A 15,362-nucleotide genomic window follows, 5' to 3' on the forward strand; every position below is an offset into this window, starting at 1 on the left:
CGGCGGCCCGCGCGCGCCCTTCCCGGCGGCCCTGGCGGCGGCGCGCGGCAGGATGATCCACGAGCTGCTGCTGGCGCTGAGCGGGTACCCGGGGGCCGCCTTCACCTGGAGCAAGCGCGGCGGCCTGCAGGTCCGGCCCGGCCCGGCCCGGCCCGGCCCTCCCCTCCCCTCCCCTCCCCTCCCCTCCCCGGCCCGGCCCGGCCCGGCCCGGCCCTCCCCTCCCCGGCCCGGCCCCGCCCCGCCCCGCCCTGCCCTCACGCTGTCTTCTCCCGCAGGTGTCCCAGGAGCTGCCGTTCCTCCACCCCAGCGAGACCAGCGTCCTGAACCGGCTCTGCCGCCTCGGCACCGACTACATCCGCTTCGCCGAGTTCGTGGAGCAGTACACGGGGCACGTGCAGCAGCAGGTGGGGCCCGGGGCTGCGGGAAGAGCCGCGGTGGAGGGGAGCCGGGACGAGTCCGTCCGCGTCGCCCTGGCGGCGCGGGTGTCCTGCGGCATGGATGCGCGCTAGCGCAAGCAAATGCGCTGCCCGGAGCAGAGCTCCAGAAAACGCTGCGTGATCCTGACAAGGGGGGTCCTGGGCGGTGAATATTGAAAGGTGGACCAAGTTATGCTAAGCTCATTCTTGGGACATGAGTTGTAGCAATTTGTAGTCACTGCCGTGGCCAGGGTTTGTGAACTGTACAGGAAACTCAACCCTTGAGTGCTGCGAGTGTTTGTCATGGTCTGCACAGAGCTTTGAGACCCAAGAGGCACGCGTAATCACGAGGAAACACCAGTGGCTACTTGTACCTGGATAGCTATTCCTAGCCCTTGCATGTGTCCACAGAAGGGCCACGTACAACTTTGCTCAAGTGACTTTCCTTGTGAACCAGCAGTTGTTTTTTTCTGGGCCCTTTCTGGTGGGTTAAGGTGCATTTCAGGATGTTTGGACTATTGACTGCTGGTATACTGCTCTGCTCAGAGGCTCCATTACTCTTTACATCTATACTCAGGAGCTGATGTAAATTTTATTGTCTGGTTTCAGGACCATCATCCATCTCAGCAAAACCAGGGTGGATTACATGGGATTTATTTGCGAGCCTTCTGCACAGGGCTTGATTCAGTTCTGCAGCCATATCGACAGGCACTACTTGATCTTGAGCAAGAGGTAAAAAGAGACTTGGAAGAAGAAGCTCTTCTGCTGCTGGCAGACTGTGGAAACTTGTAATTTCTGCAATTAATAAGTGGTGGTCCCTAAAGAAGTGACAGGATATTTTTCTTTCCTCTTCTGGAACATCTTCCAAATTATTCCTGTCAGAGATCATTGTAAATGACCTTTCATTCTAATTAATAAGTCCCCTCTATATTCAATCCAGTGGGTGTCCCATCTGCCTCAGAACCTAGTGTTATCTCAGACTATTGTGACTTCTCTTTTCAGCTGTGAAGATTCTGAATTAAACACCCGGTGGATTAGCAGCTGTTGCATCTTGGGTACTGTCAGTGTCCAATAGTTTCATTGTAAGCTATAGGCTAAAATGAGACATGACTCAAAAATCCGAGAAAAGCTGTGCTAACTAAAGGTAGAGGGCATAGAGCCAAACCTGCTTTTTTTACTTACCTGTATCCTTATGTTAATATTTATTAATAGTTTTGTTGTTGTTACAGTTTCTGGCTGACCCTCATCTTTCCATCTCACATGTTAATTATTCATTGGATCAGGTATGTCATGGTGATTAACAGGCAGTGTTCTTTGGTTGCTTTTATTCTCTGATCCATAAATCACTCTTTTGAGTCTCTTGAGAAAATGGATGGGATAAGGAAGGGTCAGTCTGTCTTTTTGTTTTGAACTCCTCTGAAACCATAGTCCCTTAATCATGCTCAGAGGATTACTCGTGCTTTGACAGAAAGCTGGGGTCCTCCACCTTTGACTCTTGCACGTTCCTCACTACTTCTGTTTAGCCTGAACTGCTATTAGAACATAGTAACTTCATGCATCTTGGTCCAGTGGAGGGAGGACATTCTTTCCAGAGATCTCCAAGTCACTGAACAAGAATAGTTTCTGTTTGTGGGGAAAGTGAGATGAGATGATGGTTTGATTAAACTATTGTACTTAGCTGCTGTCTACACTGACCCAAGCATAGTTTATGTCTTCCCCTTGTGTAGCAACCTAATTCGATGTTTTGCTCCTTATCCTGCAGTTCCAGTTACTCTTCCCCTCTGTGATGGTTGTGGTGGAACAGATCAAGACTCAGAAGGTACAGTGAAATTGCAGCTAGTTTCTCTTAATAAGATTCCTCTTTAGCTGATTAAGTATTCTCTGCCCTTACCCCAGAACTGAATGTTAGGAAAGAATCTGGCTTCGATAATGTGTGTCCTATTCCTAGTACTACTATAAGTATTGAATAACTTTATTTCACAAATCCTTTTACACTGAATTTGACTTCCTGTTCTCTTTCATTACTAATAAGATCTTTGATGATTTGCCTATTATAATTGCAATACCTTTCATTAATTACCATATGCTGCTGGTTGGAATTTATTCTTTTTTGATGCTGATTTCTCCCATCCTCCCTTGAAAGAAAAAGGCAGAAGCTAATCTTTTCAGAATCCAGAGATATTTCCTATTTGCTAAGTGAGATTTTTTGAGAGAAGCTCGGGTGTAGAACTGCACATAGGCATTTTTCTTCACTACATAGAGTATGTTTCATCTCCCTTTCTGTGGGCATTGTACAGCTTGCAAAGGTATTTCTTATTAGCTGAATGTGTAGTGTTTCAGTGTCTGAAAAAAATCAGTGCCGGTCCAAATAACAGACCTACTCTGACCACTTTTTTCTTCTGCAGATTCATGGATGTCAGATACTGGAGACTGTCCACAAGCACAGCTGTGGGGGGTTGCCTCCCGTTCGCAGTGCTCTTGAAAAGTATGTAGATGCAGTAATAATATTATTTGACACTAACTCTAATTACTATGTAGGAATTAAAGTGTTTTATCTTTCTTATGAAAGCAGGTAATGTCTTTGAGTAGGAGTATCATGCAGGGTAAACTGTACTCATTGTTTATCTATAGAGATTTACAGCAGCAATTCAGGCTTTCTCCATCCTTTGGACTGCAAAGGCCTTACTAGGCTTGTGGGACATCTCTTAGGGCTGAGTAATGTTCAGACTCTACAGTTTCTCTTCTTGTTGAGTTTCACCTGACAATTCTGGATATGTCAGGCCTACTAGTGTTTCTTGATCCTTCAGAAAGATAAATTTGATTGGGTGAATGTTACTTGGTTTGTATGTCCTTGGGGAGAAAGTCAGACCACTGGATCTTAAAAGATAAATTATGGTCATACTGAAATGGTAATAAAGTAGAAATAGCAGGACTGGGAAGCCACTGCAGACGTGTACTTCTGGTATGCTAGCAGATCTCTCTAGAGAAGCCACGTATTCATAGGCTATGTTAGTTTGGTCTTGCAAGTGATTTGTGTGCTTTTTCCCTGTAGGCAAATTCCGCATTAGCCATTTAGCACTCACTGCATTGGCTGGTTGACTTACTGAACTTTCCAGATTGATGTATGTTGAGGTTGCTATGTGCAGATGCCCCACTGTCTGTTTCTCTTGACCTCAGGATTCTGGCTGTGTGTCATGGAGTCATGTATAAGCAGCTCTCTGCCTGGATGCTGCATGGATTGCTACTAGATCAACATGAAGAGTTCTTTATCAAACAGGGCCCATCCTCTGGGAATGTCCCTGGCCAGCCTGAAGAAGACGATGATGACCTAGGAATTGGGGGACTAACAGGAAAACAGCTACGAGAGCTGCAGGACCTGGTAAGACTGCAAGTAACCACTTGTCATCCTGTGGTCCTTAGAGAACTGAAAAAGAAATACTTTGTCTTCTGCTTCAGTGAAAGCTATGCTAGACTGGATATTACTGAGCCCTGGTATGGTAACACATCAATGGAATATTGCAATAGGCTGCAGCTAGGCATAAAGGACAAAGCCATAAAGCTGACCACAGCTGGATAATCTTGGGGCAGAAAGGCCTATTGATAGAATCGGTTTAGATGCTGATATCAAGTAGTAGTGCCAATTGAGCAGCTTCAGGATCTGAAGTGCTGTTCTCACCGTGCTCTTGACTGTCTTCCAACTCCTAACAGTCACTGCTGCAACCTGCTCAACATGGACATTTGTGGTAGCATCAGCAGTTGCAGGGGAAAGGGTGTGGGGAGCTTGGGTGCTGACTTGATTTGCACTTCTTCCAACGGTAGTTGGGCTGGTTACCTTTCTTGCACAACCCTTGGTGCAGATTAGAATGCAAATATTACTAACAGGGTAATACTGCTGACTTTCTCATTGGGGAAAAATGTGTTATGGGAGAGTCAAGAGACTGCTGAGAACAGGGTGTGAAGTTAAGCAAGGGAGCAACATGCCATTATACTGGCTAAATGCATTAATTCTTCATGTGGATGGTATACCATTAGAGTGCCTTTGTGCAAAGCAGCTTTCTCAGTGGAGTAAGCTTCAGCATTTTGCGCATCTGAAGAGCATTCACCTCAGGGACTACTGAGGAGCAACTGCAACACTGTTAAGTTCACACGGTAACTGACTGAGAAAATGCTTCCTGTGCATCCATGGTGTTAGTGTGCTGTACCTAATTCCAGTTGTGAATGCACAGAAGATTCACACCTGAAAGACCCCATGTTGCACACCAAGTGCCCTTTATAAACAGGCTGTGCTGAGGATGGATTACACGTGGGCAAAAACACAGAAAACCTTCTAAAGGCAGTTAAGGAAAAAATAAACTTATTTCAATATACTGGATGTAGTCAGTCTGTGAAAACTGGTAAGTCTTCTAGATTCCTGGTGGAAAATGTAGTCATTAAGATGAGGACACTAAGAAAGCCTAATTAAATCTATTCTTCAATTATATTGACTAACAACGTTGGCGATAGTTTTGTCAGATAGTAAAATAAGAAATCCTCAGCTTGATGTGTTAGAAGAGTTGGTAGAATAAACTGATAAATACTTGGGTATTTCATCACCTAAAAGTGCCGGAGGTATCTTAAGAAAATAATTACCAAGTTGCTAACGTCAATGTACAAATTCATACTGAACTCTAGTATTAAAATGAAGAATTCTTCAGATAACATTCTCAAAAATTTGGTAGCATGGTGTTTTTGGATAACGGACCAATGAACCTAATTCTTCAATAACAAGAAAACAGGATGAAATCATCAGTATTGCCTCTCTGAAAGAAAATCTTGCCTCTCTTCTTGAAGTTCTTTTCTTTATTAATACATCAAGAAAAAGTTAGTAACTTACTGTATTTTTGGAAAACCTTTCACATGAATTAACCAAGGAAAAGAGATATTTCCTAATTCATGTCAGCAAGCCTTCAGATCTTCAGATTAGTTGCTCACTAGTAGAGGTGTTTACATCTGGCCTGTACCACCAGTATTCTAGCAGTGCTAAAACACATAGAATGAGGGTGAGGGAGGAATATTTTTGGTACTGCTAATTAACGTTATGACAGCAAAAACTAATGTGATATAGTTGTAACAAAAAAATTCTTTTGCTGGTATGATATTTTCCTTTGGGAAAGCTAATTTGCCACTACTCCACAAAGGCTTATCTTCTCTGTCTTTTCCCTCCACCCCCTTCCTGATGAAAGCAACATCTTCTTTAGGGAGATTTGCTAGCATGTCAGAACTATAAATAAATTTGCAGGCTTACTTAAATGATGCAAATCAGGTTTGCTACCTCTCCACTTACTTTTAATGTTGCATTTTGATTTTTTTCCATGTTATACCTTTTCTGTCTGTTTTTCTTAACTTTTTTTTTATCTTGTCTTCCTTTTCCACGGGGTCTCTGACAGCGCTTGATTGAGGAGGAGAACATGTTAGCTCCATCTCTAAAACAGTTTTCTTTGCGAGTAGAAATGCTGCCATCGTACATTCCTGTGCGAGTTGCTGAGAAAATCCTCTTTGTGGGAGAATCTGTACAGATGTTTGAGAATCAAAATGTTAATCTGACCAGGAAAGGTAAGAAACATCTTTCTTGTGGCCTCTGCTCAGTCATGAGTGACTGGCAAGTATCTTCCAAAATGCTGCATTATGAATTCTTCAACAGTCGCTGACAGCCAGCTGACGTTCTTCAGAACTATAGATGACTCTGCCAGCTCAGACCAATGGTCCCAGTATTCTGTTTCTGACTAATTCCTAGGGAAGAGTGTAAGAGCAGGATGAATAAATAATACTTTCCAAATACAGCCTCCAAGTTTCCAGCAACAAGTCACAATGTGATTTACTCTGGATAAGTAAAGCTATCATATAGATCATGTTCCCTTTTCAGTTTGCATCTTTGTCCTCGAAGGGTGAAAATGGACACAGGGGCACATCTTGCTCTGAGTTTGTATTTTGAGTAATAGTGTCATAGGATTAGAATGCATCCATGAACAGGAGAGATTCAGTGCAAGGCAGTCCCAAAGATGGCTGTGAAAGATAAGTGATCAAGATGGAGCCTTGAAGACAGCAAAGCAAAGATAATTCCAGCTGATGGTGCTGAGTGTCTGTTAAGTTTACACTGTAGATAGTTTTGGAAGTATATACCTACACCAGTTGGGTAAGACTGTTGTACAGTCTCTGTCTTGAGCTTATTAATATGAAAAGTACTTAAATGACTCGCATGACATTGCACAGAACAAAGGACCAATTAAACTGCACTGTTTTCTTGACCTTGGAGAAAGGGGGAGAAGAAAAATCTGTCTTCTAGCTTAGTTAGTTTAAAAAAAAAAAGCCCAAGTCCAAGTAGTATGATAGATTTGAGGATGAAGAAAAACAAAAACAAAAAAACCCTCCAAACTCAAACCAACAACTAGTTAACTGGGCAGAAAAGTTGTGGATTCAAAGATCTAACACACAGCAGACTAATACCAAGGCATTGTCATGTCAGGTGTCTATACTGTCATGGTATTTGCAATACTAATCTTGTACCTACTTTGAGGCTTCAAGTTCACATTTCTCTTGTCAGACCTAAGACGCTGCTGCCTGGACAGCCTGTCTGTCCCACTGTGCTGCAAGTGGGCTGTACTTCTCCAAATGGTATTCCTTGTTATTCTCCCCGAATGCTTTTCTCCTTGCCACATAGGCTCCATTCTAAAAAACCAGGAGGACACTTTTGCAGCAGAGCTACATCGACTCAAGCAACAACCACTCTTTAGTTTGGTGGACTTTGAATCTGTGGTTGACTGGATACGGAGCACTGTTGCTGAGGTAAGGATCCAAAGAAGGATAATCATACAGACTGAGAAGCTTCTGAGTTTTGTAAATGGCCAGAAGAGGAGGGCTCTTTAGAATCAATGTTTAAACAGGAGAGTGAAGGCCGCAAGTAGCATCCATGTTGTCGTGGGGCTCAGAGCTTCATGTTCCCTCAGCTTCTAACATCACAAGGACATTAATAAATACTGTCCATCCTCTATGGAGGAAAGAAGGGAATTAATATTTATTTGTTATCTCACTTATAACTATTTCAGGACTTCTTATGCTGCTTTCTACATCACAGACACCCTCTTACTAGACAAATTCTTTGCTTTGGTAAAGTCTTGTTTGTTATTTGAAAAAAAAAATCATGACTGGCAATTGATGAAAGAGGAAGCAAAAGGTTACAGAAGTGAACAAAGCTAGGGTGGAGTTGATTTCACAGGAATTTAGGTATTTTTTTCTCATGGGTCTTCATTGCTGATATAGTTCAAGAATGTTCTAACTAATGGCATGGGCTGCCTACACACAGGAGTTACTGTGTGCCTCTTGTGCTGTATATAGCACCTTCTATAGATTCTTTTCTGTATATATGTTGAGTATTTTAAGACCGCTACTGTTCCAATTGAATTGATTTAATTAAGTCTGAGGAGAGGCTTGTTTTGTTTATTTTTTATTTCCTCCCTAGCATCTTTGGAAGTTGATGGTGGAAGAATCTGATTTACTAGGACAACTGAAGGTATTGTAACTGCTAGCTTGTTTTCTCTAAAGAAGCTTAGAGAGACTTATTTACTTATTTATTTGATAATGTCTCTTTCCCATTAAGTGCTTCTTTGTCTTAGGATCTGTATTTTCTTCTTTTAGGTAAAACTGTTTTCATTTTCCAGATCTCAAGAATGAGTGCAAAGTGGTAGAATTTGTCAGAGACAAAGTTAGAGGGGTATGTGTGTGTGTGGCTTTGTGGTTTGTATCCTGAAGCAACGCATCACAGACCTTTTGGGTGTAGGATGAAATTCAGAGATTTCCATATATGTTTTGAAGTGGCAAAAGTTGTCCAAGCAGTAATAAAAATGGATGCTATAAACTAGGATGCATATAATTTCTGCTCAGTTTTTGACACGCTTATATACAAAAACTTATTTCCACAGATTATTAAAGATTTTTACCTTTTGGGAAGAGGTGAGCTGTTTCAGGCCTTCATTGACACTGCACAGCACATGTTAAAAACACCACCTACGGCTGTAACTGAACATGGTGAGTGTTCCTCAGTCGCTCACCAAATTGTCCTTACTCTGATATGGCAGGAAAATGGTTAACCATGTTCCGTACAGAGGAGCTCCATCTCATGCTCTAGGTATCTTCATTAATCTTGAAAGAGTAGCACACGTGAATTAGAATCACTCACAGAGTGGGTGAAAACAACATCTTCCAGAAACTTTCAGATGACAGGTTTCTCCCCATATTCAAGACAGGAATTAAATAAAAATGGTGGAAATGGTGTGTCAGTTTTGTCTTGAATAGCCCAGCATAAATAAGTAGTGGGTGCAAAATTATCATTAGCTGCAGCATATTGAGTATTCTGATATCTGTGCTCTCTCCTTGTCAGATGTCAATGTTGCATTTCAGCAGTCTGCTCATAAGGTATTGTTAGATGATGACAATCTTCTCCCTCTGCTTCACCTGACCATTGAGTATCATGGAAAGGACCACAAAGGTACTTACTTGCATTTTTTGATAGTGAGGTAAGGGGCGGGGGGGAGGGCGAAGATGATGGCCTTATTTTAAAATCCTATTACTTCTTTTCTAGAGTAAAGAAATATTAACTTGGTTCCCCTCATAGCCCTGTACCTCGTTTGGCTCTTCTCATTCTGTTCTTTCCTTTTTTCTTCCTTGCCGTGGTTGTCTTGACTGAGAGGAAGACTTAATTCAGCACCTTTTTCAGATACTTCTCAGACTCGTGAAGGGCCTTCCCGGGAGTTATCTCCACGTGAAGCCCCTGCATCTGGATGGGCAGCTCTGGGCCTCTCTTACAAAGTTCAATGGCCACTGCACATTCTCTTTACTCCTGCTGTTTTGGAAAAGTAAGTACTAGGTAGGGTCATTGTCTATCTGCCTGTATGCTCCCAGATCTCAGACACTCACTGAGATATATACATACATATATATGTATATATATATTTTTTCCCCTTCTTCGAAGAGGAAGGGTAGAGCTATAATACTTTAGCTTGCTCCCTGAACCATAAAATTATTCTTTCTCCTTATTCATATTGAGGGCACTTGTCGCTAATGGCAGTAAGGCCTGTAAGATGCTGACAGATCTCCACTCTTTTATCAACAGTACTACTTTGATAAAACAGTCAGCTCTTCTCTCCTTATAGTGAAATGGCTTAATATTTTTTAGGTCAACTCCCACTGAAAGCAGATTATCAGTTACTCAGATGGGCTTTCACCTGACCTACCCTGCCTGTTGGCAAGCAGCCACCTCTTGTTTCTTTTTCTAGTCTTACATTGTTACTAGATTCTGTGGTACCTGTACCCACGGAAGATTTGCATCCTAAGTATTTTTTGACTGTAGATACAATGTTGTGTTCAAGTACTTGCTGAGTGTGCGGCGGGTTCAAGCCGAGCTACAACACTGCTGGGCTCTCCAGATGCAGCGCAAACACCTGAAATCTAACAGAACGGATGCTATCAAGTGGCGTCTGAGGGATCACATGGCTTTCCTTGTGGACAATCTTCAGTATTATCTGCAGGTCAGGATTATAGAGAAAGGTAAACTGTATCAATTAATCAGGCTGGCAGCAATTTATGGCAGGAGCACTAATGTCCTTTCCCTCAAGATTCAGATTCTTTATACCTTAGGGAAATTAGGATTGAGAACTCAGAAAGTTCTGGACACTTGTTCTGAGTTCCCAGACTCAGTGCTACAGTTCATAAAGCTTTTGGACTTGTGAAGCAGCAGTTTTGCGTGCTGTTGGAAATGAAGGAGTTGTGGCTCTCTAGTGCTACTAAGCATTCATGAGAAGCCACAATCATCCCTGAAGTAGCATCATTAGCATACCATTCTGTCTTCCTCCCCTGCCCCTTTAAGGGGCCTCCAATTTGAGTCTAGTGAAAAGTTATTTTCTAGGAACTGCAAGAAGCCATAATCTGACCATTTGAAGTTAAAAACAGAATTTTCAAATGTAAACATGAGTTACTAGTAGCATGATTTTGTCAGAATTACAGATCAGTTTGGTAATAGCCATAGCAGCTGAACTGAGGGGGCTGAACTGTTTTTCTGGCTTTCTAGGTTCTCTAGAGTAATCTGACTGAGCTTTTGCACTGCAGCTTTGCCTGAGCTGAGACTCCAGATAGCATCTCCCAGTGTAAAATTCAGAGGTGACTGCAATCAAATACCTTTGTTTACATGTTAGCTATATACTTTCTTATAAGTTAATCTTAAAGGAAGTGACCACTTGCCTTTCTACTTAGGCATCAAAAATTGTTTCTTTTCCCTGTATTACGTAGTGCTGTTGTATATAGTTACCCATTCAGGAAGCAGAGAGAAAGTGATGCTCAACTTCTAAGGTAGGAGTAGCAATAGGGAAGGTAAGTTTCTTACATGAAAATTCTAGCTGGTCTGAACTATTTCTGTCCCTCAGGAAGAACATACTAATAAGATTTGTTTACATACTCCTCAGGTGGATGTACTGGAATCTCAGTTCTCACAGCTTCTGCAGCAGATAAACTCCACCCGAGATTTTGAAAGTATACGTTTGGCTCATGATCATTTCTTAAGCAATCTGTTGGCTCAGTCTTTCATCCTTCTAAAACCTGTAAGTAGGTCTTTGTTTTCACACATCCACAAATTTTTCAACTGCCCTGAGATTAAACACAGCTTTGGAATAGATATGATAAACCATCTCTTCTGAAACAGATCAGTGATTATCTCTGTCAGAGCACAGGCTACAATTCCAGGAATAAAATGGAGTATAAAGTAGAGCAGATCAGTTAATTTACCATTGGTAAGAGGGATGCTGCATTCCTGGCAGTTTTTACATCAAGTTTATTCTAGTCATTGATTATCTGTGTTGTTAATTAGAAAACTTGTCACTGTGTTTTTCTCCCAGACAATTTATTAAAGAAGTACTAACTAGCATAGAGTTAGGAACTGTATTCCTGAGGGATTCTTTCAGAAGTGCATTAGCTTAGTAAAAATTCTCTCATTTATACTTTGAGGATGAGAATACTTGAGATACTTCAGGGATGCTTTAGTATTATTATTTTAGTCAAAAGTATGTCAAATGATTGCTGTTCCCTAAATCAAATATGTAGCCTCAAAAAACATTTAGCAAGAAGGCTGGTATCAATGAAACAGTGATATCGCGGGTCTTTTCTGCTCCATTATTTTGCTCAGTCCATGAGGCTGTAGCGTAAAGGTGGCAAAATACTAACTTTACAGTCTGGAACCTTCCCAGCGTTCCACCATTTGTGTCTGTGAGGTATTTGGGCAGCTCTGTTAACACTCTTGAGTGCAAATTACCAACTGATTCCCCCCTGCCCCCACTCTCAAGTTTTGTGAACAGAGCAACTGAAACCTTGAACCTTGTCTCTGCAGCTGTGGCCTGCTGGTTGGATAGGAAAGCCAGTTCTCAACTCTGTGCCTATGTTGACAGCTGGTCAGCTGATGCCAGTTAGTGTTTCAGATGAGTTCTTCCTGCTTTTCTGTATGAGGGAGGCACACTGCAGCATCTGTCTGCTTAGCTGTTGATCTTTTTTTAGTTAAACTTGCAGAATGTTCATTTCTTTAAAGCTTCTATTCCCCTTCAAAATAACGTCCCCAAAAGTTGAGGGCAAGGGGGATGCAGAATACAGCATAATCTTTTAAAGTCCTATCTTCTTAGAAAACCCTCCCCAAAATGCTACAGATGCTTTAACATCTTCCTTACTAATTGCTGGAAAATATATCAGCAAATCTTGATTATGAATGTTGCAACTTTTCTGATACTAGAAAAGCTTTCTTGGGGTTTGATCGCTGTGTTTGTTAACTACTATCTTCTTAAATTTTTTTTTCATGCAGGTTTTCCATTGCTTGAATGAAATTCTGGATCTCTGCCATAGCTTTTGTTCTCTGGTCAGTCAGAATCTGGGTCCATTGGATGAGCGTGGAGCTGCACAGCTCAGTATTTTGGTCAAGGTGAATCTTTGTTTAAATGGACCTTTTCTTCCCCCATGCAAATAACTGCCTAAGCAGTCATCTTGGTTTTAACAGCTGTAGAGCAGGAGTGAATTTAAACTGAGATGAGACCTTCTGCATAAGTGCTTGCAATTGTTTTAATTATTCTGCAGCTCCTGGGTAAAAATTCTACTTGTACAGAGGGGAGGAATGTGGCGAGATATGCAGATATTACTCCCCTGGAATAAGAAAAGTTGTAGAAGTGGACATCAGTTTGTACTTCTAACTGTCCTTTCACACACCTAACAACAAATAATTATTGTGGCTGACAGCTTACCTTATAGTGAGTCATGAGCATCACTTCTCTTGCAGTGATTCTCTCCTTTGGGCTGTTAAAGGATTGTTTAGGCAGGAACAGATAAAAGTTTTTCCTGAGAGCACCTAGAGCTGACTTCCTCTACTTTATAGGGATTCAGTCGCCAGTCATCACTTCTCTTCAAGATTCTCTCTAGTGTTCGCAACCATCAGATAAACTCTGACTTAGCTCAACTGCTGCTACGTTTGGATTATAACAAATATTACACCCAGGCTGGAGGAACCTTGGGCAGGTAGGAATATTTTCAGTGTTGCTTGTAGCAGTATCCTGAGGTACTTGAAACAGGAAATTATCAAAGTGATCTGAAATGATTTTATTGTGTAAGCCAAAATTTTTTATTAAAAGAAAAATGCCAATACTATGACAGAAGAGTAACAAAACTAGCATGACTTAGTTTTGGTTTTCATATACTTTCTCCTCTTCAAGTTTGCTTTGGCATCAAGTTGAGCTACCTGCTAGTTAATGTCAGCTGAAAAAGCCAACGTATGCCAGTAGAGGGAGTTCCTCTTAAGATGTAATTAATATTGTATTCTTCTCTTGCAGTTTTGGGGTTTGAGCACTAAGGCCTTTTCTTCAGGTTGTGACTGACAGCGCTGCAGGTAGTAAAGACTGGTGCTCTGAGGGAGTTTGCACTCGTGAGTTTTTCTTCATAGCTGGCTCTGCCTGATGAACCACTGTTTCAGAAAGAAGTGGCAGCAAGTGCATCTGTGGGACTGCCTAGTAATTTGTGGAAAGCTACTCCATTTACTCGGAACAAAAATGAACATGCTTTCTGCAGCACTGTCTATACTTTAAATACTTCTTCAGAGGCAGTCTATGCCTCTTCTGAAAGTGGAAAAAATACAAGGATGATGATGTCTCAGCTCTTCACCTGGACTATAACCCTTTGCAAGTTGGAGTATGGAATAAGTGGTTTATTATTTTTGACTATGGCTCAAGTTCTAGCTGTATCTAGAAATTTCACCTGTACAATAAACTGATTTACAGTTAACTATGTCCACTACTCAGATACACCTATAGATACATGAAACAACTGAGTTTCTAAGGGCCTTAGCAATAGCAATGTGATGTAGATTGGGCAGGGGTGAGGACAGGATAAATATTAAGAGCATCTTATCATACAATGCACTAATCTACCACATCAGGGTAGGTAAGGAGTCCACTCAGTGGCACATGCTTTCTCTATATAACTTAATACATTTTATTTGCTGAATTTATTCACTTGAAGACAGAAAGAGCTTTGCCTTATTCAAAGTGTGAAGCCCATTATGCGGGAGGAAAGATATGCTAAAACTAAAGGAATGTGAAACTTAACTATAATGTTTACTGCAGCCATACCCTGTTTTCATTCAAGGCTATTTAGAATGCTACTAGTGACTATCATACTGAATCAAAATAAATCCATGTTGTGTCTGCAATATGTAAAATACTGTCAATGTCTACACTAAAGAGCAGAGGTGCTAGAGTGGCACAGCATAGGATTTCAGTGGAAAGCAGTAGCTGGAGGAAACTTCTGTAGGTTAGGAAAACAGATTTACTAGCTTTAGGATAACAGACAGACTATCTTGACTGAAGTCTGTTTGGGCCAGTGACACAGAAGTGTCCTCCAGGCAGGTAATATCATGTTTTCTGAGGTGAACTCTAAGGCACAAGAAAACAGGCCTTCCCCTCAACGAGTTGGTATTTTCACAATAGCCTAAGCTGCAGCTCTCAGGAAAGCCAGGTGCCCTTGAGGGAAAATCCACTGTGCTCAGTCAGAAAGTCAAATAAAAGGTCTGTCATCTTCTATGCACTATAGTTGTTCATGGTAGGACCATATACTGGTAGGCCTTATACAAAGTTTAAAATCCTGAGACCATGAAAAAGCTAAAAACTGGAGAAAGGATGTTGAAGTTAGGGTCAGGAAAAGTCACATTGAATTTATAGGCCTGCTTACTCAAAAGGTAAGTCATTCAAATGATGACTGATCTAGGAAGTGATGGGGGGGGAGCCTAGATCAAGAAAAGCCTAAGCTTTTGAAATAGAGGACTAAAGGTTGTGTTCAAGGCTGGATGGAAGCCTGAGTATACCTCTAGCATACAGTACCCATAGGGTGAAGAGTTCTCAAACTGAGCTCTTGCCTTACAGCAGTTGACTGATGTTTATCTTAAATGCTTGACTGACTGCAGCAGCTCAGAATCAGATGGTTTACCCCATTACCTACACCCATTGTAACAGATACACATGGCACTTACTCTTACATACTTTTCACACCTCAGTCTCCCATCAGTTTAGTTGTTCTAGGTCACTGTGTTTATATCTCCACTTAGTGCCAGTCTGCACTTAGACAGGTTAATACCTATATGGTCAGGACAGGAAAAAGAGCTGTAGCCCAGATGAAATGGCACTTTGTCCCAGAAACTCCTACCAGTCACTTCAGTAACATCTTGCTGAAGTTCCTGGAAAATAACAAAAAACAAGCTGGGGGAGTTACTAAACATACCATTCTTTCAACAAAGAAAGAGAAGTGCAGCTGCTGCCCTGCACTTGGTCATAGGTATACACTTCTGCACACACAGCCTGTCAGGTGAGACCATCTTTCATTCTGCTTATAATTGCCTTTGTG

General features: G+C 41.6%; 1 protein-coding gene across 4 annotated transcripts; it reads left to right on the plus strand.

Annotated features, from left to right (window-relative positions):
• The first annotated feature begins 10 nt into the window (after positions 1-10).
• TUBGCP4 (tubulin gamma complex component 4) lies at positions 11-13,748 on the plus strand. Of its 4 annotated transcripts, XM_064517739.1 has the most exons (18): positions 11-130; positions 276-404; positions 1,026-1,148; positions 1,646-1,699; positions 2,179-2,235; positions 2,822-2,901; positions 3,594-3,795; positions 5,843-6,008; positions 7,114-7,238; positions 7,912-7,962; positions 8,372-8,477; positions 8,830-8,937; positions 9,166-9,304; positions 9,799-9,976; positions 10,907-11,041; positions 12,286-12,402; positions 12,850-12,989; positions 13,301-13,748. In XM_064517739.1, exons 1-18 carry the CDS (start codon positions 53-55, stop codon positions 13,311-13,313), a joined length of 2,001 nt encoding a protein of 666 aa, XP_064373809.1. In that variant the 5' UTR covers positions 11-52; the 3' UTR covers positions 13,314-13,748. The 4 variants fall into 4 exon arrangements, 3 of the variants coding, with proteins under 3 accessions (XP_064373809.1, XP_064373810.1, XP_064373811.1); XR_010390868.1 differs by lacking the exons at positions 12,286-12,402; positions 12,850-12,989; positions 13,301-13,748 and adding exons at positions 10,516-10,604; positions 10,734-10,793 and having other exon boundaries at positions 10,907-11,039; XM_064517740.1 differs by lacking the exons at positions 12,286-12,402; positions 12,850-12,989; positions 13,301-13,748 and adding an exon at positions 10,734-10,793 and having other exon boundaries at positions 10,907-11,039.
• Positions 13,749-15,362: the final 1,614 nt, after the last annotated feature.

Source organism: Dromaius novaehollandiae, chromosome 10 (genome assembly GCF_036370855.1).
Source record: "Dromaius novaehollandiae isolate bDroNov1 chromosome 10, bDroNov1.hap1, whole genome shotgun sequence".
NCBI classification, from domain to species: domain Eukaryota; kingdom Metazoa; phylum Chordata; class Aves; order Casuariiformes; family Dromaiidae; genus Dromaius; species Dromaius novaehollandiae.